General features: G+C 34.9%; 2 protein-coding genes across 3 annotated transcripts in view; both read left to right on the forward strand.

The window, feature by feature from the left end:
* The first annotated feature begins 1,621 nt into the window (after window positions 1–1,621).
* LOC144450182 (guanosine-3',5'-bis(diphosphate) 3'-pyrophosphohydrolase MESH1-like) lies at window positions 1,622–4,619 on the forward strand. Its single transcript, XM_078140760.1, has 3 exons — window positions 1,622–1,934; window positions 2,346–2,401; window positions 3,269–4,619. The coding sequence occupies exons 1-3, from the start codon at window positions 1,628–1,630 to the stop codon at window positions 3,647–3,649; spliced, it is 744 nt and encodes a 247-aa protein (XP_077996886.1). The 5' UTR covers window positions 1,622–1,627; the 3' UTR covers window positions 3,650–4,619.
* Window positions 4,620–8,229: 3,610 nt separating this feature from the next.
* LOC144449917 (uncharacterized) overlaps window positions 8,230–25,201 on the forward strand; it is a 36,888-nt gene continuing 19,916 nt past the window's right edge. Inside the window, exons 1-2 of one of the 2 annotated variants that reach the window (XM_078140466.1) lie at window positions 8,230–8,316; window positions 12,945–13,145. In XM_078140466.1, coding sequence (XP_077996592.1) covers window positions 12,945–13,145 — 201 coding nt within the window. In that variant the 5' untranslated portion in view covers window positions 8,230–8,316. Of the gene's footprint in view, window positions 8,317–9,657; window positions 9,794–12,944; window positions 13,146–25,201 lie in introns of those variants that run through there. The other variant, XM_078140465.1, reaches the window with a different exon arrangement.

The raw sequence follows: 25,201 nt of genomic DNA on the forward strand, positions 1-25,201 counted from the left end.
CCTACTTGAAAAATGAATGTGAACCATCATTGACCAGGTCTGTGTTTGTAACTCAATACATTGCAGAAAGCTAAAAATGTGTAAAATAAAAAGAAAGTTTGTTGTTGTTGTTCATGCAATATTATAACAAACATTTTACTCATTTATTAATCTTTTGCAATTTATTGAGTTACAAACACAGACTTGGTATATGTTGTATTGAGTTACAAACACAGACTTGGTATATGTTGTATTGAGTTACAAACACAGACTTGGTATATGTTGTATTGAGTTACAAACACAGACTTGGTCAATGTTGTATTGAGTTACAAACACAGACTTGGTCAATGTTGTATTGAGTTACAAACACAGACTTGGTCAATGTTGTATTGAGTTACAAACACAGACTTGGTATATGTTGTTTCACATTGATTCTTCAAGTAGGAAACAATCATATAATTGTTTTATATTAAAATTAAAAATCCAAAATTCCTGCTCAATCTCCATCCATGTGGCTACTTTAAATCATGGTTTGTATTTGTACTTGAGATGTACGAATAATTGAAAGTAATTTCATAAATTTGATGACAAATAGACAAAAATACAGATTAATAAATGTTAGGAAATCATTGTGTAAACTTGGAATATTGACATTTTACTTCTTTGTATGGTATAATATTTAAATAACTTGAAATGTTTATGTTAGAGTAAAATAATGATGTCACTCTAGTGTGAAGATTGAATTTAAATGAGATATTTGTACGCTTTTCTTCCATGGTCACTAAATTCTAATACATTCTATACTGTAGTGTATGTACATATTTTTATATTAGAAAATTAATAATATGTGATTCCAATTTAATTTTTTTCTTTCATTGTCACTCCTTTCGTATGTATGTATGTATGTATGTATGTATGTATGTATGTATGTATGTATGTATGTATGTATGTATGTATGTATGTGTGTGTGTGTGTGTGTGTCTGTATGTATGTCTGTATGTATGTATGTATGTCTGTATGTATGTATGTATGTATGTATGTATGTATGTATGTCTGTCTGTATGTATGTATGGATGGATGGATGGATGTGTGTGTGTGTGTGTATGTATGTATGTATGTATGTGTGTGTATGTATGTATGTATGTATGTATGTATGTATGTATGTGTGTGTGTGTGTGTCTGTATGTATGTATGTATGTATGTATGTATGTCTGTCTGTCTGTATGGATGGATGGATGGATGGATGGATGTGTGTGTGTATGTATGTATGTATGTATGTATGTATGTATGTATGTATGTGTGTGTGTGTGTGTATGTATGTATGTGTGTGTATGTATGTATGTATGTATGTATGTATGTATGTATGTATGTATGTATGTTTATGTATATGTTTGGGTGGGTTCATGTGCATGTATGTAGGTTTGTATATGTCTGTTTATCAATGGATTACAAAAAAATAGTTTCACAAAGTTACAAAATAAAAATATAGAACTTGGTGACCAAATATGCTCAAGCCAAATCTGTTTTCATGACTATGTTAAGGGCCACAGAAATCCAAAGAAATCTCAGTTGGAATCATTACAGCGCCCTCGCGAGGTCGTTATTAGAAAACCTAGGTGTGTGACCGAGGTCATCACCCAAAGATACTATGCCAAATATCGGACGTGCCTCCTTGGTGATCAAACATTTATTCTACCCCTCCAACTTACCCCCCATTGCTTGCGTCAGTAGACACTGCATCATTTCAACCAATCAGTACTACCGTAACAACTCTTCAACTGTAAAGTGTCGAAGATTCACAACAGACAGACGTAGATACGGTGTGTACAACATGGCAGACGACGAAGGCGTACAACTCCAAGCTCTCGTGGACTGCATGGACTTTGCAGCACTCAAACACAGAGATCAACGGAGAAAAAATCCCCTGAAAACTCCGTATATAAATCACCCCATTGGTAAGATACGATTACAATGTTGTCTAAAATAATCGGTAAAGTTCCAGTGCTGTGAAAGTTGTCACTACACTCACTGTCGCAGTTTTCCGACAGGGTCGTGTGTCAAAGTCTTGCTCACAGGCATTTGTTTCCCGAGTTATGTCTCAGAATATTTCTATCAGAATACAATAAAATGTCGATAATATCGTTAATAATTTAGCCAACTACATATGAAAGGGGTAAAATTACACTTGTTTGTGTCATCGCGCAGGTTCACTCACTGCGGAAGAAGACACTGCCAGTGAAGCAGAATAACAGATCGCAATGTAAGGATATCATACATATCTGAGATGACAGATCTTTTAATTTTGGTATTTTTCTCCAATTTATTTTAATTTTGATATTTTTCTCCATTTTTTTAAAAACTGATAGGTGTTGCAAGAATTTTAGCCAAAGAAGCTGGAATAAAAGATTTGAATATTTTACAGGTAAAAAAAGTGTTTCTGTAATTGTTGTTACCAGTTGCTATAGAAACGATCCAATGATGTACTTTCCGTATGTATGAAAACAGTCAAGAAAATCTCTGCTATGCAATCAACAGTTCTAACTTTGCCAGAAAACAATAGGGAACTTGCAATCAAAACTGAGCATGCTCAGATGCAAAGGATTATGGGATTATCTGAGGTTATCGTATTACCTAATCTGGAGCTACCGATAAAATAAACCTCCCACAATGGTCAGGGTGACTATGAATTGATCATTTGTGGTTACAAACAATATAACAATATTGTTTATAATACTAATTGATTATCATTTATTGTTACATTACCCATAATGCAATATTCAACATGGCGGGTTTGCAAGTTCCCTATTGTAATGCTATAGAAGACATGCATTGATATTAATATTATACTCGAATAGTTTAATCAATTTTTATGTAATTATTTTCACTGGAGTAAAGAGTTTACAAACTGAGCTTGTACCACTTTAATATTAATAGTCAATTATAACCCAGTCTTGGTTACCCAGACTCCCGCCACAGGAAGCTCTGCTTATGAGACCACTAGTCTCAGTTACCCAGACTCTCACTGCAGGGAGCTTTGCCTATGAGACCACTAATCTCAGTTACCCAGACTTCCACCACAGGAAGCTCTGCCTATGAGACCACTAGTCTCATTTACCCAGACTCTCACTGCAGGAAGCTCTGCCTATGAGACCACTAGTCTCATTTACCCAGACTCTCACTGCAGGGAGTATTGGCCACACACCCCAACCAGAGCTGACAAGTGGTACCCCCCCCCCCCACCCCATGACAAATTAGATTATTCTGTAATAATTATCGCTTCTCTTGATAGGCGGCTCTTCTTCACGACACAGTTGAAGATACTGATACAACGTTTGATGAAATCGAGGAACGCTTTGGATCAAAAGTACGAAAGATTGTCGCAGAAGTAACCGATGATAAATCTTTGCCGAAAATGGAACGTAAACGTTTACAGATCGAACACGCACCACATATCAGTCGCGAAGCAAAACTTGTGAAACTCGCAGACAAATTATACAATTTACGAGACTTAACAGAAATCGCACCGGAGGGTTGGACGCCTGAAAGGATTCAGGAATATTTCTTGTGGGGGTCGAAGGTCGTTAACGGATTACGTGGCACAAATCAAGTTATGGAGGACGAGTTAGATGAAATATTCAAAGAAAAAGGTGTGCTTACTGTACAGCAATAAACGGCAATAATTGATTCAAAAATATTGTCTTCTGGTTCCAGATATTAATGTATTATATATATTTTATGAATTGTAGTGGAAACAGGGAGAATAGGGAACTTGCAATCCAGACTGAGCATGCTCAGACGCAAAGGACTATGGGATTATCTGAGATTATCGTATTACCTAATCTGGAGCCACCGATAAAATAAACCTCCCATAATGGTCAGGGTGACTATGAATTGATTATTTGTGGTTACAAACAATGTAACATTATTGTTTACAATACTAATTGATTAGCATTTATTATCCCATTTCCCATGATGCAACATTCAACATGGCGGGTTTGCAAGTTACCTATTCTCAAGGAGACTGTACTTTTAATTAGATATTATCCCCCAACATTTTTCTTCATTCAGCCAAGGGAAATATGAGTGACCCAAGGAGCCTTTGTCACTACTCGTCTATCAACTCGTAATGAAAGTGCCCCTCAGGTCACGAGTATTTTCTTGCTGAATAAAGAAAAATATTGGAGAATAACATAATATTATACTAGCGCCAGTAATATCAAAGAGAAATCGGGGACAGTAATGGCACTTTTGAACATTTTGACTAATATTTCGAACACTGCAGAACCAGTGACATAGACATGTGTTGTCATGATGTAGAACGACCAGAATATATACTCCATATTTTTTGTTCTAATTGGTTTGCGCTTGGTATAATGATCAACACCTAACATATGGTAAGGTGAGGTTTTTATTTTACTCACTAGATGAGATATTTTATTGCAGAAAACAGGGAATTTTGAATGAAGAGAGAGTTTTGTTTACGTTCATTTCGCTTATTAAACTTCCCTTGATGACAATCATGCTGTGTTTAGTAGTAAAAGTGTTGTTATCTATCAATGAAACTTTCCTCAATAACAATCATTCTGTGTTCAGTAGTAAAAGTGTTGTTATCTATCAATGAAACTTTCCTCAATAACAATCATGCTGTGTTCAGTAGTAAAAGTGTTGTTATCTATCAATAAAACTTTCCTCAATAACAATCATGCTGTGTTCAGTAGTAAAAGTGTTGTTATCTATCAATAAAACTTTCCTCAATAACAATCATGCTGTGTTCAGCTGTAAAAGTGTTGTTATCTATCAATGAAACTTTCCTCAATAACAATCATGCTGTGTTTAGCAGTAAAAGTGTTGTTATCTATCAATGAAACTTTCCTCAATAACAAACCATGCTGTGTTCAGTACTAAAAGTGTTGTTATCTATCAATGAAACTTTCCTGTGTTCAGCACAGTAAAAGTGTTGTTATCTATCAATGAAACTTTCCTCAATAACAACTATACTGTGTTCAGTAGTAAAAGTGTTGATATCTATCAATGAAACTTTCCTCAATAACAGTTATGCTGTGTTCAGTAGTGAAAGTGTTGTTATCTATCAATGAAACTTTCCTCAATAACAATCATGCTGTGTTCAGTAGTAAAAGTTATCTATCAATGAAACTTTCCTCAATAACAAACCATGCTGTGTTCAGTAGTAAAAGTGTTGTTATCTATCAATGAAACTTTCCTCAATAACAACTATACTGTGTTCAGTAGTAAAAGTGTTGATATCTATCAATGAAACTTTCCTCAATAACAGTTATGCTGTGTTCAGTAGTAAAAGTGTTGTTATCTATCAATGAAACTTTCCTCAATAACAAACCATGCTGTGTTCAGTAGTAAAAGTGTTGTTATCTATCAATGAAACTTTCCTCAATAACAATCATGCTGTGTTCGTCAGTAAAAGTGTTGTTATATATCAATGAAACTTTCCTCAATAACAATCATTCTGTGTTCAGTAGTAAAAGTGTTGTTATCTATCAATGAAACTTTCCTCAATAACAATCATGCTGTGTTCAGCAGTAAAAGTGTTGTTATCTATCAATGAAACTTTCCTCAATAACAATCATACTGTGTTCAGTAGTAACAGTGTTGTTATCTATCAATGAAACTTTCCTCAATAACAAACCATGCTGTGTTCAGTAGTAAAAGTGTTGCTATCTATCAATGAAACTTTCCTCAATAACAATCATGCTGTGTTCAGCAGTAAAAGTGTTATCTATCAAGTAAAACAACAATGCAAAGTTGTAAAATGATCAACTTTATTGTCAATGTATTATGTTACATATACAATGTTGTCTTCTGGTGAACCTCGCCTTTTTTAGCTGTAATACCACATATATTTCAAAAAGTAATACCATTATAGATTTCAGTTATTGATTTTCATTATTTGATTTTCATTATTTGATTTGATTTTCATTATTTGATATATTTCAAAAAGTAATACCATTATAGATTTCAGTTATTGATTTTCATTATTTGATTTGATTTGTCAAAAGAATTCAGAAAACCACAAACTAAAACAGATATGCAATAAGACAACTATCACATTCACATGAAAGACAAAACAGATACATCACCGAATACCTTTGCAGAGGATGGGACCAAAAAGTTTTATCAACTTATTTCCATTGTGGTCCTCACACTTAAATTATCTCACAATGGATTTAAAAAATGATGAAATACAAAACAAAAGACAAAAACCAAACCGTTTAATGTTTCGTCTGTCTAAGTCACCAGATTAATGACTACTAGTATTTATCTACCTAGAGTGGTCAGATTGTTATAGATACCATTTGTGGTGAATAACTATTAATAAACAATATTCTCTGTCTTGTACTAATGAGTTTTGTTTAGTCAAATCTAGTCATATGAACCATCTCTCATTTTCTCTGTCACTGTTTGTCTCTCTCTCCCTCTTCTGTCTGTTTCTCTCTCTCTGTCTCTCTGTGTGTCTCTGTCGATGTATGTCTGTCTGTCTCTGTCTCTCTATCTCTCTCTCTTTCTCCCTCCCTCCCTCTCTCTCTATCTCTCTCTCTCTCTCTCTCTCTCTCTCTCTCTCTCTCTCTCTCTCTCTCTCTCTCTCTCTCTCTCTCTCTCTCTCGTGTGGTCTTGTGGTTGAAGGCACTCACAAAATACAATAAATGAAGGAAATGAATTGACTGTTTCCATAAGTAGTGTACTTATGTACCCGCGTGTTATTAAATACTGTCCAGTGTGTACGATATTACAAGTAATCATTCTATCAAAAAAGTTTTAAAAAAAACAATGTTTCAGTTACATTACAAAGCTGCAAGAGGGCGCCCTCTATGTCTAAGCCACCCTTGTTGGAGAAACTGAGACTCGATGGATGCGTTTGAAGATGCAAACTCTTGCGGAAATCCAACTGTACAGTGTCAAACTAATATCAAAACAAATGGTCCAGAAGATAACATATTTCCCAAAACAAGAGTGGGCGCACTTCACAATCACTGTAATCCGTACCTCTGGGACCTGACAGTACAGTCTAAAGTCCATGTTTGCTGTTGATTGTGGCACAGTTTCTTACACGTGCTGCTCCTAACATGCTTAGTGAGCCCCTGATACAAAAGGGATAATAAATAAATAAATAACACGTACAGTTACATATTTTTTAGGAATACATCTAAGGTGCTAGAGGGGTATATTAGCATTAGTCCCCCTGAGAGTTTTCTTGTACACATCTCATTATCTGGAAATGTCATCATGAACTTTTAGTGTTTTTTTTTTTTCAAGTTTCTGGGCTTACATAGATCCTACACTGCACTGTATGGTCTATGCTTACACGTACGTAACGAATATGTTCACCGAGTTTCGCATTCACTCATTCAAGTTATCAATACACAGAAAAGATTTTTTTTTACTGAAACAATTATTTTACTGAAATAAAGAATGAAAAGCCAAGAGACTTCACTAAGTCTACTTGAGAGTTTTAGAACATGTGCAATTTTATTACGAGGCAACATTAGTCTGGGACGTTATTTGCCCAGGTAAACATTTAGTGCATGGTACATCTCAACTCGCTGTAAAAGTGATTCTCCAGGTTGGACGCAACTACATTGTACAGGGGTGAGTGGCCCATAAAAAAATAATGGCCCTTTTTCAATGGTCTGTGTTTTGAGAAAGATATATTGTGGCAGTTGATATTCAATTGCAATTTCTATAAAATGGTTATTGTTTCTCACGGTGAAAGCTTACAAGTATATTCTATCGTTTGAAATTGTCATGCAAAATGGCAGACAAAGGATTCACAATGAACACCCCTCTCGTAACAATGTCTTTGTTAGACAACAGTGTATTTATCTACTTTCATTCAAATTCCCTTGGGATTAATTGACGACATTTTTAGAAACGGGAAAGCCGTTCTTCACATTTTAGCAACCCAAAAATCCCAACGGATTTAGTGGTATTAGTACACCCAATCAGATATCAACGATAAGCCACGTGGTGAAAACAACAGCAAATCCTCTCTGCGGTAGTCCGGTGACTGTACTGGGTTAGTCTCGGTCTTACGTCTACACACATTCATTTTAGGAGCTCCGATCTGTTCCTCTGTCACAAACTGCATGCTTCCAGACACCAAAACTTCACGTTTCCGGTGACACCGGGGAAATCCCTCTGCCATACAACCCACAGTGATCATCCGCTACAGGGAGTGGAGAAATTTTAGCCGTTTGTCATCGCTAGTGTTGGTGAAAACGAACAGTCGAATGAGGACTTGTACTATCAGGTGGTTTTAGCAAGAACATCATACCAGATCAACACAACATCAAATTCAACATCAAGGTACCCTTTTACATTTTATTTTAATCCAAATTATTATCATGTTCAGCTTATAGATATGTCATTGATAATCCAATTAATTTCATTTATCAATATTTGGCACGTAAACGTGTTTTATATATGTTTACGTGTGATAACGTTTAAATTGGGGTCACCTACATAGCTACATGTATTTGGTTCATAGTCGTGAACTCAGCGAGCCTTGCCTCGTCCTAGCCACTGCTATATATGCAAATATCTAATAATCAATAACTCCCGGCCTTGCTTACCCAACGTCACAAGTTACATCAATTAATGAATTAATGTGAAATAATGAAGATAATTAAACACGACATGCCATAAATATTACAGCCTTAATCCCCAATTTGCCTTTTTTTTCCTTCTTGAATTAAGTGTCTTTTTAATAACACTGCGTAGAGCTGGAAAAGGTACACAGGCAAAATATACGTGTATGTTATATCATATGATATGTTATGGCCATAAATAAACAGGCATGCAGTCTATCGACCGTGTTTTTTTAAAGAATGGCGACGTTTTGAAATGTTGTGTCTATTTGATGACTTTTATAAACAAATGTGTTAATGTTATTATAGTATTAATCTCCGAATCCCCCGCGGTTTCCCGTTGCCATGGTGATATTTATGCTACCGTTTGAAACAGCAGTCATTTCACCGTAAGCCCACAGCTGTATCATCTTGCATTTTAAACGAATTCGACATTTGCTAAAATTAAACTCATTTGCATAATTGTGATTAGATCTGATATTATTATTGAATTATTACAAAATTATATGAAAATAAACTATGTAGTTGGTAAACAAAGACATTTAGAAAAGATTTTTATCAACTTTTCAGATTATCTACATTTTCAAAATACAATTCAAATTTTAAAAAAATAAATTACCGAATATGCCGTAGAGTGTACAATAATACTTAATTATACTAACATTTGTACAAATTCCCCCCAAAATGAATACAAATAAAGTAAAATAAAAAGGGAGCAACTCCGTAAAAGTGACACGGCACACTTGAAATTCGTTAGAAGAGAATATAGTCATTTTCATAGGACATTGACTTGTCTGCCCGGAGACTCTTGAGACCGATAATTTATTCACAAAGTATTACTCAATATTTATTCAAAATGGAGGAAAAGGACATTATGAAAACTGCATTGAGTTGAGAAGAATTGTATTATTATATTGAGAACAATTCACATATTTGACGATGACCCCTCGTATAGTATTTTATACGGCTGTGTCAATTTGCCACACCCAACAAAGTTGAAAGGTCAACCGAAGCAATTTAGCTATTGAGACGGTGGCGGCCATTGCTGTCTGTGGTCGTGTGTACTTGGTCGGACTTCGCAGATTACATCATTTGATTGTTTCGATTCAAAACTTTCTAAAGTGGAATCGAGTTACTGTGAAGCTCGTGTGCAGGAACAAAATCTAAAGATGACAGATTACGATGACGGTGAAGAGGTAATTTTCAATTTTTTTTAGCGAATGTGTAACACCTGCAAGTTGCAAGCAGAAATCGGTGCAGCGTAGTGCAAAATGCGTTCTCCGTCGTTTCCGCAGCAATAAAAAATATGGAAAAAAATCAAATCGACCTCGTTAGCTAACTTTAAATCACTGCTGATTCAGCTTTATTAATTCTGGGTGATATTTTGAGCTGTTTTAATTCAGTGGGTATTGATTTATGTCACAAAAATATGTAACTTCGTGTACACGGAAGTAACCACAAGTTTCTTTTGATAAGACTTGTGTCCAACACAATGGCATATTTCTTGCAAGAAACTTATATGTCAAGTGACAATTTATTTGTTGAAAAAAAATGATATATGAGCATAAGAACGTATGGAATTTTTATGTGAGAATTCCATTTTCTGTCAATATATGAAAACTTGTAAGGAGATTTAAAGTTCAAAATGGGGCCAACTCAGATTTTTTTCTTCAGAAAGCAACTTACTTTAGTAATAGTAGTGCGACTATGCAGAGACATATGTGGATTTTCTTTGTATTGAAATTATCCAGACAAGCATTGTACTTTTAGATAATTTTGGGACAAGATTTTTTGGAAAAGATAGATTTTTGAAGGGGTCAATTTTATATGTGTGTACACTTTGGCGATTTTAGTTGAATGGAAAGAAATATTACAGTATAGTTGGAGAATTTTACAACTACAAGCTAATGACCTCTGTACATAATTTATATAGTCTAGTGGAGGCAGAGATTTTTTTTTCATTGTATAACATGTACTTTAAAAGCAAATTGAGATACTACAACAGATTGCAGATTGGTGACCTTTGAGCCATTCAGGCAATTAAGCACACCCCCTTCTAAATGATACAGAAAAAAGGAGCTCAATTTTAATACTTTTGATTTTTAGGAAACCAATTTTTTGAAGGAAAGAGACACAGGGGTAGCACACAAGGCCACATACCTAGCCATCTGGCACATCATTTGCATGTTGTCAGCTAGATCAACATGGTAGAGCCAGTAGTGCGACACGCAGAAAATAAACACTTTTTCAAAAAATACCAAAAATTATTTCATTTTTTTCCAAATATTTGGTACCAGATAATATTGTTGGTTATTTTTGATAATTCTGTTCCAAAATTAATCTTCAAATCCCAAAAAAAAAAAAAAATCTTGCATTTGTCATATTTCAGAGATGAGGTATAATTTCAGCTGAAAAACCAACTCTACCTTGTTACCTTGTTAAATGAGATGACCCATTGTATAAAACAATTGGACTGAACCAAATATTCAAAAGGGGGGGTCAAAAGGTTAACTTTTTATCCACTTAGAACGAGACATATGATCTTGACAGTATGTGACAGAATTTTAAATATGTTAGAATTTTCGAGTATCCTTGCAATAGCTCAGACATTTTGACAAATGCCTGCAGCTTGTAAATACAGGATGAACCTTGTTCTACTCAAATAGTATGTTATTTGTGTACAAACACCCCCCCCCCCTGAGGTTGTTTAAGTTAACCCTCACCTTTCATTGAATGAACAGAGCAGATGTTCAATTAATTTTTTCTCCAAATATTTTGTTAAATATTACTTATTAATATATTTATTCATGGTATCTCAAAAATTAAGTATGACATTAACAATGCCCATACAGATATGATATACATATCTCATATGAACCACATGTTATGATTTGTCAGTTATTTTCTTTTAAAAAAAAATTTCTACAGTGCAGTGAATAGTGGAAGAATCGAATTTGATGTTTTAGTCCATCTACTAGTACTGTGGACCTTGATCATGCCATGATTGAAATATTGTTAGTGTTTCCAAAATTGGCAGAGATTTAATTATTCAATGTTAATGTCTCTAAAACTGGCAGAAAATTATAATTATTGCAAGATCAAGGTCTAGATGTCAAAATGACACATTCATTTCAAATTTACCGTTCCAAAGTGATTACTTTTCACTGTCCTACTGATACTACCAAACTAGAGTGACTATAGAGTTTGGTTTAGCCAGCACAATGTTACTACCAAACCAGAGTGACTATAGAGTTTGATTTTGGCAGCACGATGTTAGCCGGCATGATGTTACTACCAAACCAGAGTGACTTTAGAGTTTGGTTCAGCCGTCATGATGTTACTACCAAACTAGAGTGACTATAGAGTTTGGTTTAGCCGGCACAATGTTACTACCAAACTAGAGTGACTATAGATTTTGATTTAGCCGGCATGATGTTACTACCAAACCAGAGTGACTATAGAGTTTGAATTAGATGGCACGGTGTTACTACCAAACCAGAGTGACTATAGAGTTTGATTTAGCCGGCATGATGTTACTACCAAACCAGAGTGACTATAGAGTTTGATTTAGCCGGCATGATGTTACTACCAAACCAGAGTGACTATAGAGTTTGATTTAGCTGCACGATGTTTGTTACGTCTCTCACTATTTGTTGTCATTATGAATTACATAAATACTGATAGCATGCACATATATACAAGGATACATTTGATCTCACTGTGAACACAAATCAACATCACTGTCAGATGAAATAAGGAAGATTCAATCACAAAACTGTCTACATTGTGTATTTGTGTTCGCAATGAGAATGTAACATTTCATGTGTGTGAGTGTGTGTGTGTGTGTGTGTGTGTGTGTGTGTGTGTGTGTGCGGCATGCGCTATCAGTATCTGTATTTGGTTTATGTACTTTGTAACAGTAAATATTGTACGAGATGTAACAGTATAAAACATCATGCCACCTAATTTAAAATATAGTCTCCCTAGTTTGGGAGTAACTTGGAACTATATTGATAATAATAATATTTATTTATACTGGATAGTTCTTTAAGTATATAAACACTTGTCTCCCAAGAAGTCCAGTGAGGGCCATCCCTCGTGTTAATGCAGGAGAAAACTGGAGTACCTGGGAAAACCTGCGTCGTTTGGTAGAGTCAAACTGAACGACACTCTTCTTACTTACAGCGTGGTAAATTTAATCGAACCCTGAATGGTTCTAACCCTGACTGCCGCGGTAAGAGGCAAGTGCTTTAAAGTGCTTTACTCGGCCACCAACAACCTCTGTATTTTATTGTCCCATCGATACTTGGAACCATGAACAAAACATTTCCCATTATTATTCTACAGATGCCGTTTTTCCGAGGAGTGCGTACCTCAAAGTACCGGCATGTTTACGGCAGTGCATCCCGAAAAGACAAGTGTTACGAAAACATCAAAATCACCAGAAATGCACACGACAGTAATTTTTGTGCCGTCAACCCAAAGTTTATGGCCGTGGTAACAGAAACGGCTGGTGGTGGCTCATTCTTAGTTTTACCCCTAAATAAGGTAAGTTGTCATGGAAATTTTATTTGTCAACATTAAAAAGTTGTTTATGTACGCTGAAAAGAAAGAGGAAGAAAGCAGTAAACTTTTTAAAAATCTCACTGAAGGTCCATCATTTGATGACGATTCAACTTGTTTTTTTCCACTCATTTACTGAGGAGAGAAACAGATATGTCTTTTCTCCTCTGTGTGCACTGTAATTTGAAAACAAACAAACCTTTTTGTTGATCGAGAGTCAAGTATTAAATAATAGCACTTGGTTTCCATGTTAGGGTATACAATCCATATTTTTTGTTCTAAGATAATTACTTGGCTTGTGCATGGTACAATAACAGTAGTACATCATTTGCACACAGACAAATATGGAGAGGAGGGATATTAAAAACACAAAATTGTCTATTTACATTGTATGTTTTTATTACTAGGAATATATTTATATTACAATGAGTGTTTACTTTTCAAATAAATATATTTGCATAACAAATAAATGTATTGTCATGCTAATTAGCATAATATGTTCCTTTGTTTTCTGTGAACTATGACCTAGTGACCAGGGACAGAACAACTTGTTCCACATCAGTATTTGAAACTAGGTCACAAAATTAAATTATTTCCTCGATCTGTGTTGCTAAATGTTCTAAATAAATACAATTATAACTGCACTAGCTGCAAGTGGGACATTTTTTAAAACTGTTTCATTATGAATTAATCATAATATTGTACACCCTAAACAATATTGAATCACCTATAGGTAAACTGTAAATGTGTGTGTAGCAGTACACATAATGTACCCTAAGGCCAAACAGACAAAAGAAAGAACTGTTCTGAACTGAACTGGCCATTACATCACTTTAAATACCCTCATGTACCCTTTACTGTGTGTGTTTGTCCAGACCATGCAATCTGCAGATTGGGGGGGGGGGGGGGGGGGATTACCTTCTCTACTTCTGTGAAGACGACTGCAGAGCCAGTTATTAACAAGCAAATGACATCTGCCCCACATATACACTTGCTCTAAAGTACTAAATAAAAAGAACAGTAACTGCCATAAATAGTAGATTGAGAGATAGGTTTGTTGAGAATTAAAAAAAAATCGCATGGTCACACCATTTTGGACAAACTGTCCTGACCAGAAACAATTTTTTTTTTTTTTTTTTTTTTGGGGGGGGGGGCCCTAATTTACATTTAGTACTTGTGAAAGAACCCAGTGTGTCCTCGTAAATGTTGTACAAGACTAAGAACTAAATGTAACAAAAAGGAAATCTAACAAAACTATATTCTAGATTATTCTATTATTGCGATTAAAGGTAACGTTCAATGGTAAGTAGATTTTACCTACTTTATACCATCCTCAGCGAAAACATGGGTAGGAAATGTTGGTGAAATTACTGGGGAACTCAGGTAGATTTTACCAACTTACCACCCTTAAGAAAAACACTGACAGGGAACCCTGGTAAAATTACTCGGAAATGCCAGTACAATTTACCTACTTAACACCCTTAACAAAAACACTGGTAAAACAAATAAAACAAGGTAATCCAGTAGATCTTGCTTAGTATTACTACCCTTATAGGAAAACACTGATAGAAAACTCTGGTAAAATGACAGAGGAATTTTGTTTATAGTTGTTCATTTATTTAATCACAAAAAGACTAAAAAATGGATATGTGTACCTTAACTGGGTGGGAGTTACATGGAATGTCTCAATGTCCTGTTGAGTTGCATTGTTCAGAACTGTTAAACATACCTGCAACAAAAACACTTTTGTGCAATAATCCATTTATCTTCTGTCTGTCAGGATGTCGTACACTAGATGCTTTAATCACTGCCGTACTTGTACTCTCAATTCAAAACATTTTGAGACAAAAGTCGTGTTTTTCTCAATTTTTTTACAATTCTTACAATTATTTTGGACTAGAATTGTAGAATAATCCTGTGTGAATGAATTTCTGGAAACATTTTGGTTAAACATTATCATATTTCTGAAAAGTGTCTTAAAAACTAGAATGCGATATTTGTTTACATGTGCCCTGAATTCAGGAGGTGAATGTTTTTCAGTACCCAAAACTTTGAACAAAAATTCACATTTTCTGCAATTGTCAACTTTATTTAGAACTAGAATCATAGAGTAAACCCTTATGTTTGAATTTTTTGTAAAAATTTAGGTTTCAAGGGATCATATTTTTTTTTAAATCCTAAAAATCTGGGATTTGAGTCTTCTCTGTGAACTCAAAGAGGTGAACGACTTTACAATACACGAGACTTCCTAAAGCCCACACTGTTCAAATAAAAATGTTTGTATTGTTGTAAATTATTCCACAAATCTCAACTCTATTTTTGATTTGTAATATAAATTAACTCCCTGTAAGCGAATTTATAAACGTTTGTTTTAAAAGCATCATATTTCTGAAAAATATTATGGACTGTCACTTGATTTTCCTTAACATATATGATGTAATGCCCTTAACTTCGAGGTGAATGACTTTCTGTACCCTAGCCATCATAGGCCATACTGTTTAAATAAAAAAATTCAAAATGTTTGTTTTTACCATAAATATTTTGCAAATTTCAATTTTATTTTGGATTAGAATCATAGAGTAAGTTGTAATCTGTGAATTTTTATAGTCATTTTGGTTTTAAAGGGATAATATTTCGAAAAATTTCATGAAAATGGTGTGTTGTCCTTCACATATGCTAATGAGCTCAAGGGGTGAATATCTGTTGTTAACTAAACTTCCCAGCTCACATTGTTCAAACAAAGATTTTTTGGTAACTATTTTTGTGAATGAAAACTTCATAATGTGTGAATTTAGCAGATATTTTGTTTTATAGGGATCACTGAATCTCAATTTCCCTACATATACCATGAATTCAAGAAGCAACATCTTCGAAGTGTGCAGTCTGCAATTCCAACAGAAAAATGAAAATGATGCTTTTTTGTAATTTTTTGAAAAATTACAACTTTATTTTAGACAGCAGCTAAAGAAAAAATCCACATGAATTAATTGTCATCAAAATTTCCTTTAAAATTAATTAGAAATACAAAAATATTTTTGACTGCAGTACTTGGATATAGTTTATTTTTATAATTTCTACCTAGGTCAGATATAAATGAAAACTATGAAAATAGATTATTTTCTTTTCATGATCGAAAATAAGAAAACTAATCATTTTCCGAACAAAATTTTGATATGAAGAATATGATGTCTATAATTTCTACGTATAATTAAATTGACATGATCCAAAAAGTGACTGAAAAAAATGATTTAATTGTCCTGATTTTTGATGAAAACTTAGAAAAAAAATATAGCTGGCTAGCCAAAATGTTGATGTCATTACATTAATAAGTATGGTTTCTGTCATTCTGATCCAAAATTAAATTGACACATTCCAAAAAATGACTAATTTTTTACCATATTTGGATGAAAAGTTGAAAGAAAACGAATTACTTTCTAGGCTAGATTTTAATGTCATTACATAAATAAGTATGATTTCCATCATTCTAATCCAAAAGTGACAACACAGTGTGTTGACAACCTCAATTCTGTTATCTGATTTTCTTCACATGATTTTTTGATGAAAACTAAGAAAACTAAACACATTCTGACAAACAATTTGATGTCATTACAAAAAGAGGGATAATTTCTTTCATTTCCACCCAAAATTAAATTGACATGATCCAAAAAGTGATTAAGAAATTGAAAATTTTGCACTATTAGTGTTGGTGGGAAAATGGTTGCTCGACAACAGTTAATTAAAGAAATTGGTGGTGTTCATTCATGTGTGTAGGGCGAGGTTTCACAGTGTTGACAACCAGGCTTACTTCTGTTACCTGAGTGTGGCTTATTTGTGAAAGTAGCTCTATTGGTTTTTTGACACAAATAAACACAGTAAGGGGATATCATTAAAAGAATGTGTATTAATTCATTCACCCTGCTGTGAATGAAGACGATGGTTTCCTTTTTGTGCCAAGAACATTTCACTGACTGCAGTACAATGTAGTCTCGGTTACCTAAACTCTCACCACTCTCGCCTACGAGACCTCCCCAAACGAGAGTCTGGGAAAACTAGATTTTAACTCGCTCACACTGGCGCAGGAAGTAGCCTCTGGATTAGTGCATCATGGGGAGTACTTCACGTCCAACATTGCTGGCTGAACGATTTGGGTATCTTCGCTAAAGATTATCACTTCTCAAGCAACTGATATATATAAATTACAACAGACAGGCCTCGTAAGCCCATTTTTATGCTCGGAAGAAATGCACTGTGTGACTTCCGTCACGGGGTAGTTGGAACATGGTTTCTCCAGACTTTGTTTTGGGGAGATCTTGTAGGCATAGCCCCCAGTGGCTGGGTAACCTGGGTAACCGAGACGATGACTGAAGGCACCCCTAACCTTAACATACCACGTAACATAAGCACACTTAACTTTGGTGTAATGAACACACCTCTGAGTATTACTTTTAGTACCCTTAACTCTTGTACAGTGAACACACCACGTAATATAATCACACTTAGCTTTTGCACAATGAACATACCTGAGTATTAGTACCCCTAACTTTTGCACAATGAACATACCTGAGTATTAGTACCCCTAACTCTTGTACAGTGAACACACCACATAATATGAGCACACTTAAAGCTTTTGCACAATGAACATACCTGAGTATTAGCATCCCTAACTTTTGTACAATGAACATACCAAGTAATATATGTGTAGGCACGCTTAACTTTTGTGTAATGAACATACCACTGATATTGGAGCTAGGATAACTTCATGTGCAATAGTCTATATATACCAATCTAGATTTCGTCACATTTCTACGTAAATTTGTAGTTTTGACTGACAGAATTAAAGACCACCAAAAGCCCAACTCTACTTGTAACTACATGAATACATTCAAAAAACCAAAAGTTATACTTGGGTAGTCAAGTTAAGGTCAGTGAAACCTCAACTGTACATGTACATGTAACTACATGAACACATTCCAAAAACCAAATCAAATGTTATACTTGGGTAGTCAACCAAATTGTAAGATATTGTAACCGTAGTGTAACCTATCACCTGTGTGTATTTGAATGTTTGTGAAACCAAACCATTTTACCAGCAATATTACTTTGCATTGCATTGTATCACACCACGTCACAACACACCACACCACACCACACCACACCACACCACACCACACCATGTTGCATTATACCACACCATACAAATTACAATATCGTTACTGAACTATACCATACAACACCACATCGCATCACACCACACCACACTACACCACACCACACAATACAATACAATACCACACCATACAATACCACACCACATCGCATCACACCACACCCACCATATCGCATTGCACTACACTGCACTATAACACACTAAACTGCACTACCACACCACACCACATCACATCACACCACACCCACCATATCGCATTGCACTACACTGCACTATAACACATTAAACTGCACTACCACACCACACCACATCGCATCACACCACACCCACCATATCGCATTGCACTACACTGCACTATAACACACTAAACTGCACTACCACACCACATCGCATCACACCACACCCACCATATCGCATTGCACTACACTGCACTATAACACACTAAACTGCACTACCACACCACACCACATCAACTCACTCCACCACCACAGCACACCATATCATAACCGACCACACCACACCACACGACATCACATCACACCACACCACACCACACCACACGACATCACATCACATCACTTTCCACCTAGAAAGAGAGAGAGCACACTGACAAAACTTGAAAGAGAACAGTGCACCCATTAGTGATGTCATGTAATTACATGTCATGTTAATTATCACATCACATTACACTGCACCACATCACATCACATCACATCACAACAGAACAGAACACATCACACCCCACCACACCACACCACACCACACCACATCACACCACACCACACATCACATCACATCACATCACATCACATCACATCACATCACACCACACCACATCACATCACATCACATCACGTCACATCACATCACGATATGATATAGTATATATATGATATCGATATAATTGTTGCAAAAGACATGCACTCATAAATAAGATTTTTATTAAATTTTCCATCAAATTTTTAATCAGCTGATATATTACTCGCAGAATGAACTACTTGAAACTAAGACTAGCCATGCTCAAAATAACCACCTCATATTTTAAATGTTAATGAAATAAGAAATACAAAACATGACATACATACATAACACCTCATGGTACATGAAAGGTCATGACCTTTGACCTTTGATTTGACCTCACAGTGATAAATGTGATTAATAACAGTAAGGATTACATGTCTTTCTGTAATTTAATATTGAGTCATCAATTCATCAGTACTTCCTGGGTCTTCTCCCAAGGGTTTGGTGTAGTAGGAGGTCCCAGACCCACCACTCATACTAAACTTTATACCTTGTATAACATTGTGTCAAATATGTCTGTGTTAAAATGTAGAATGTGTTACAATGTATCAATTATTATGAATTAGAGGTAAAATGTGTTACAATATATCAATATATTGACCATATACTAAACTTGATACCTTGTATAACAATTAACATTGTATTAAATATGTTTGTTAAAATGTAGAATGTGTCACAATGTATCAATTATTATGAATTACAGGTAAAATGTGTTACAATGTATCAAAATATTGACCATATACTAAACTTGATACCTTGTATAACATTGTGTCAAATATGTTTGTGTTAAAATGTAGAATGTGTTACAATGTATCAATCATTATAAATTAGAAGTAAAATGTGTCAAAATATTTACCATATATACTATATGCAATTGATAATAATTTGTCAAATTGTTTAAGTTAGTAGTAAACTTGTCACAGAGTATACAAATATTTACAACATTGATATTAGTGTACAAAATTGTATCCAATTATGTCACAGTAAAAATGTGTTACATGTATGAATATATTGACCATATACTAAACTTGATGCAATGTATAACATGTCAAATTATGTAAATTAGTGGGAAACTTTTGTCAAAATATTGACCGTCCATGAAAATGAGATGAATAAATCAATAAATTGTATAACATTGTCAAATTATAAGAATTAGGTGTAAAAATGTATTACATTTAGTATCCAGATATCTACCCTATCCTAAACTTGATACTATGTATAACATTGTATCAAATTATCACAAGTAGGGTGTAAAATGTGTTACAAAGTATCAAAATATTCACTATATAATATTAAACTTGATACAGTCACTGAGTGTATAACATTGTATCAATTTTTCAGTGTTAAAATGTGTTACAATGTATCCAAATATTGGCAACATATTAAACTTGATACAGTGTACAATGTATAACACAGTGTCAAATTATGTTCCAATAGGGTGTAAAATGTATTCCATGTGTTACAATGTATACAGATATTGGCAAAACATTAAACTTGATACAGTGTATAACATTGTATCAAATTATATTACAATAGGATGTAAATATATTCCATGTATCTAAATATGCACCATATGTTGCAAACTTATCAAATATGACAAATTTGTATTATATTCAAATATTATATAACATTAAAATATGAGACAGATGTCTTTTTTTTCAGAGGTTTGTTTATTATTTTTGTAAATTTTAGATGTTATATTACCCATTTTAAAATTTGATACAATTCAGTTTTCAGTGTAGGATTTTCACGAGAGCATTTACAAGTACAAAACAACTACTCGGAGGATATTTGTTGACATGTACATGTATACAAACACTACAAGTTGGAAAAACAGGATTTTAAACAGTTGTTGTTTTTTTGAGGCAAAAGGGGAATATACCCTGTGATTAATATTCTGATCTAAAAACCCTAAGAGGCTCTGTGATAATGTCTGTATGGTATCATGTACTCATTAAATGTTGAAATATGATTTTATTTTGTGAAGAGGGTGTACTTAAACTATGGAAGAGTTCAGCAGTACATTACATCAATACATGTACCTAGTTCAGGGAGATCGACGATATGTTCCATGTGATCTCAAGCTTAGCCCTGACACTTTGCTATTTGGCTTGAATATGTCGTTCACCTGAACTGTCAAGCCAGAATGTCCAGTCAGATAGCCAAGTCTCTGAAGTCAGATAGCCAAGTCTCTGGGCTATACTATCAAGCCAGAATGTCATGTCAGATAGCCAAGTCTCTGACTGTCAAGTCAGTATGAAAAGTCAGATAGCCAAGTCTATGGGCTATATTGTCAAGTCAGTTTAATAGCCATATCTCTGGGCGATACTGTCAAGTCAGTATGTTAGGTCAGATAGCCAAGTCTCTGGTCTCTACTGTCAAGTCTGTATGTTGGTTGGTCAGATAGCCATGTCTACATTCAGTACAATGTAGCAGTTGTCTGTTACACTGTCCTAATATTTGATACAATGTAGCAATTGTCTATCACATTGTACTAATATTTTAAAATGTAGCAATTATCTATAAGATTGTATTAATATATAGTACAATATTATAGCAATTTCCTAACATTGTCTCAATATTTAGTACAATGTAGCAATTGCCTGTCACATTGTCTCAATATTTAGTACAATGTAGCAAGTGTCTACAGCATTGTCTAAATATTAATACAATTGATGTAGCAATTGTGTATCACATTGTCTCAATATTCAGTACAATGTAGCAATTGTATAAACCTGTTTTAACCATGACATTTTAACCCACCATAATATAGCAATGTAGCTATCCTGAACTAATGAACTATGGTATTTATTCTTAAACTACAGGAAGTACTCATTTACATGTGCAATTGTCCATCTAGGTGCATTCACCAGTAGTTATAATGGATATAATGGTGACCATTCATCATGGAGAGTGTAGCTAACTATAGACCATAATGGTTTCCTGGGGGCGGTACCAGTGGGAGCTCTGGTAGGGGTGTATGTATGGCCAGGGCTGGAAACCCCATGCCCCACTTTAGACCCACTTTGATCAAAAATGAAAACCCCATTTTAGATCATTACACTAGTTTTGTAAAAGATGAAAGTTTAGACCTAAATACATTTTCCTTAGGAGGCAACATTTTGGGACAATTAATGGCAGTTATGATTTGGTAAAGGACCGTGGACCACATTTTAGACCAAGTAAAATTGAAAATAATGTAAAGTGAACTCCGTTTTAGACTCTTCAGCTCGGAAAAAAACAGACCCCATTTTAGACAAAGGAGCTAGAAAATGCACCCCAAAGCCAGCACGTATACATATAATCAAAGAGGGGGAGTAGCCCCCCCCCCCCCCTGTCATTTTCTTGAAGTCATATAATTCTAATGCATAAAATATGCATCCACATATTGAAAATCTTTCCTTTCATCGTCCCAGTAGACTACAACTTTGTGAAATTTGTAACTGAATGGTAGTGACTAATAGTGTACATATGGTTCTATACAGGTATTGACCTTTGACCTAGTTTTAATATTGATGAGCACTGCCATATAGAGGGGTTGGGGCGAGTGTATACAGGTATTCGTGACTTGAAAACAAGGGACCCCTATTCCCCATTCAAAATATGATGTTTACAAAACTTTCAAGTGTGTGCATTTTTTGTACTCTAAATTTATTTATTTATTTTATCAAACTTCATAAAGATGGCAGCCCAGTTGGCACTGGAGTGCAAATACCACTAGTATGCACACACACCAGTACAAGTAATCTCTGGTACATTTTAATAATACCGCTAGTATGCACACACACCAGTGCAAGTAATCACTGGTAATCTCAGGTACATTTGTAATAATACCAGTAGTATGCACACACACCATCTCTGGTACATATGTATTGCCCTGCAGTGAAAATACCACTAGTATGCACACACACACCAGTACAAGTAATCTCTGGTACATATGTAATAATACCACTAGTATGGACACACACACCAGTGTAAGTAATCTCTGGTACATATGTTATAATACCACTAGTATGCACACACCATCTCTGGTACATATGTATTTTGCTCTGCAGTGAAAATACCAGTAGTATGCACACACACCAGTGCAAGTAATCTCTGGTACCATATGTAATAATGGGTAGTCTCTGGACATGGAAGCCATGAATAGTATATAGTACCAGTTCAGGATTTGACCTTTGACCTCTGAGCTGATCTATGCCATTGTTATCATAACCCAGTGATCAGACAATTAGTTTATGTACTACATTCCATTAATACTATTTATCTACTAGGATGTAGATTCAGTACTCGTAAATAGTTGTGTTACTACAAAATCTAAAACAGTCTCCCTGGTAATATCTGGTAGCAAACAAGCAAACCTTGCCTTCACCTGGCTGGGTGAAACTAATTCAAACACCTACCACAGTCTCCCCCAGCCCTCCCTTTTATCTAGTAGTAAACAAACAAACTTTGCCCTCACCTGGCTGAGTGAAACTAATTCAAAGATCTACCACAGTCTCCCCCACCCCTCTCTTTTATCTGGTACTAAACAAACAAACCTTGCCCTAACCTGAGATTAACATACCAAGTAATTCAAAGCCTTACTGCCGTCTTCCCCCCTCCTCCCCTCCCCCTCCCCCTCCCCCCAGTCGGGGAGTATGTCTTCTTTAAGGCATGTCTCGCCATCGAGTGCGTCAATTTTAAAAATGATATCTCCAGATTGACGATTTATTATAGGGTCAGTCAGATCATGAGAAAAAATTAAGTACGGCCGTCCTAGTGGAAAAATCTATCCAGATTGGTAACAAATAATGTTTATTCTCTGAATAAATTACTTTGTTCCAAAGAATCAGTAAAATGTACGGCATTGTAGAAATGATACAAAGGAACCGATTCTCATTATCTACCTTAGTATAGAGGGTATGTTATCCAAATCTAATATAATTACTTGTCTTGCCATGTGTGAGTGGAGGTGTATATATGGTAATGATACTGTATAGGAACTAGTGTGGATGTATAAATGGTAACGATACTGTATAGGAACTAGACTAGTGAGTGGAAGTGTAAATGGTAACGATACTGTATAGGAACTAGACTGTGAGGGAAGGTATAAATTGTAACGATACTGTATAGGAACTAGACTGTGAGTGAAGGTATAAATGGTAACGATACTGTATAGGAACTAGACTAGTGAGTGGAAGTGTAAATGGTAACGATACTGTATAGGAACTAGACTATGTGAGTGGAGGTATAAATGGTAACGATACTGTATAGGAACTAGACTGTGAGTGGAGGTATAAATGGTAATGATACTGTATAGGAACTAGACTATGTGAGTGGAGGTATAAATGGTAATGATACTGTATAGGAACTAGACTATGTGAGTGGAGGTATAAATGGTAATGATACTGTATAGGAACTAGACTGTGAGTGGAGGTATAAATGGTAATGATACTGTATAGGAACTAGACTATGTGAGTGGAGGTATAAATGGTAACGATACTGTATAGGAACTAGACTATGTGAGTGGAGGTGTAAATGGTGACGATACTGTATAGGAACTAGACTATGTGAGTGGAGGTATAAATGGTAATGATACTGTATAGGAACTAGACTATGTGAGTGGAGGTATAAATGGTAATGATACTGTATAGGAACTAGACTATGTGAGTGGAGGTGTAAATGGTAACTATACTGTATAGGAACTAGACTGTGAGTGGAGGTGTAAATGGTAATGATAGGAACTAGACTGTGAGTGGAGTTGTAAATTGTAATGATACTGTATAGGAACTAGACTAGGAGATGTGTGAATCAAATAAAAGGGTGAAACAAGTCCGTATGTAGACTTTCAGCAAGTCTACTGCCTCGGTGTACTTAATATAGATAATGTGTGAGTCATTCAGACTACTCTGTGCCTAGAATAAGAAATTGAAAATTCAGTATCCATTTTGTCAAAATATTCAGTCTCCAATTTTTTTTTGACAATATAAATATCTTTGTGGTTTTCTTTTGGAATCAATTTTGTGAAAGTTTTGTCTAAAGATAAAACAAATTCTGCTGAAACGAATTTGTAGCTATTGCATTTTACTGT

This window comes from Glandiceps talaboti, chromosome 19, assembly GCF_964340395.1.
Source record: "Glandiceps talaboti chromosome 19, keGlaTala1.1, whole genome shotgun sequence".
NCBI classification, from domain to species: domain Eukaryota; kingdom Metazoa; phylum Hemichordata; class Enteropneusta; family Spengelidae; genus Glandiceps; species Glandiceps talaboti.

Coding starts and splice junctions, on each gene's coding strand:
- LOC144450182 (XM_078140760.1), top strand. CDS start 1,628: ATGCCAAATATCGGACGTGCCTCCTTGGTGATCAAACATTTATTCTAC. Junction 1,935..2,345: donor GTATATAAATCACCCCATTG/GTAAGATACGAT, acceptor AAAAACTGATAG/GTGTTGCAAGAATTTTAGCC. Junction 2,402..3,268: donor AAGATTTGAATATTTTACAG/GTAAAAAAAGTG, acceptor TTCTCTTGATAG/GCGGCTCTTCTTCACGACAC.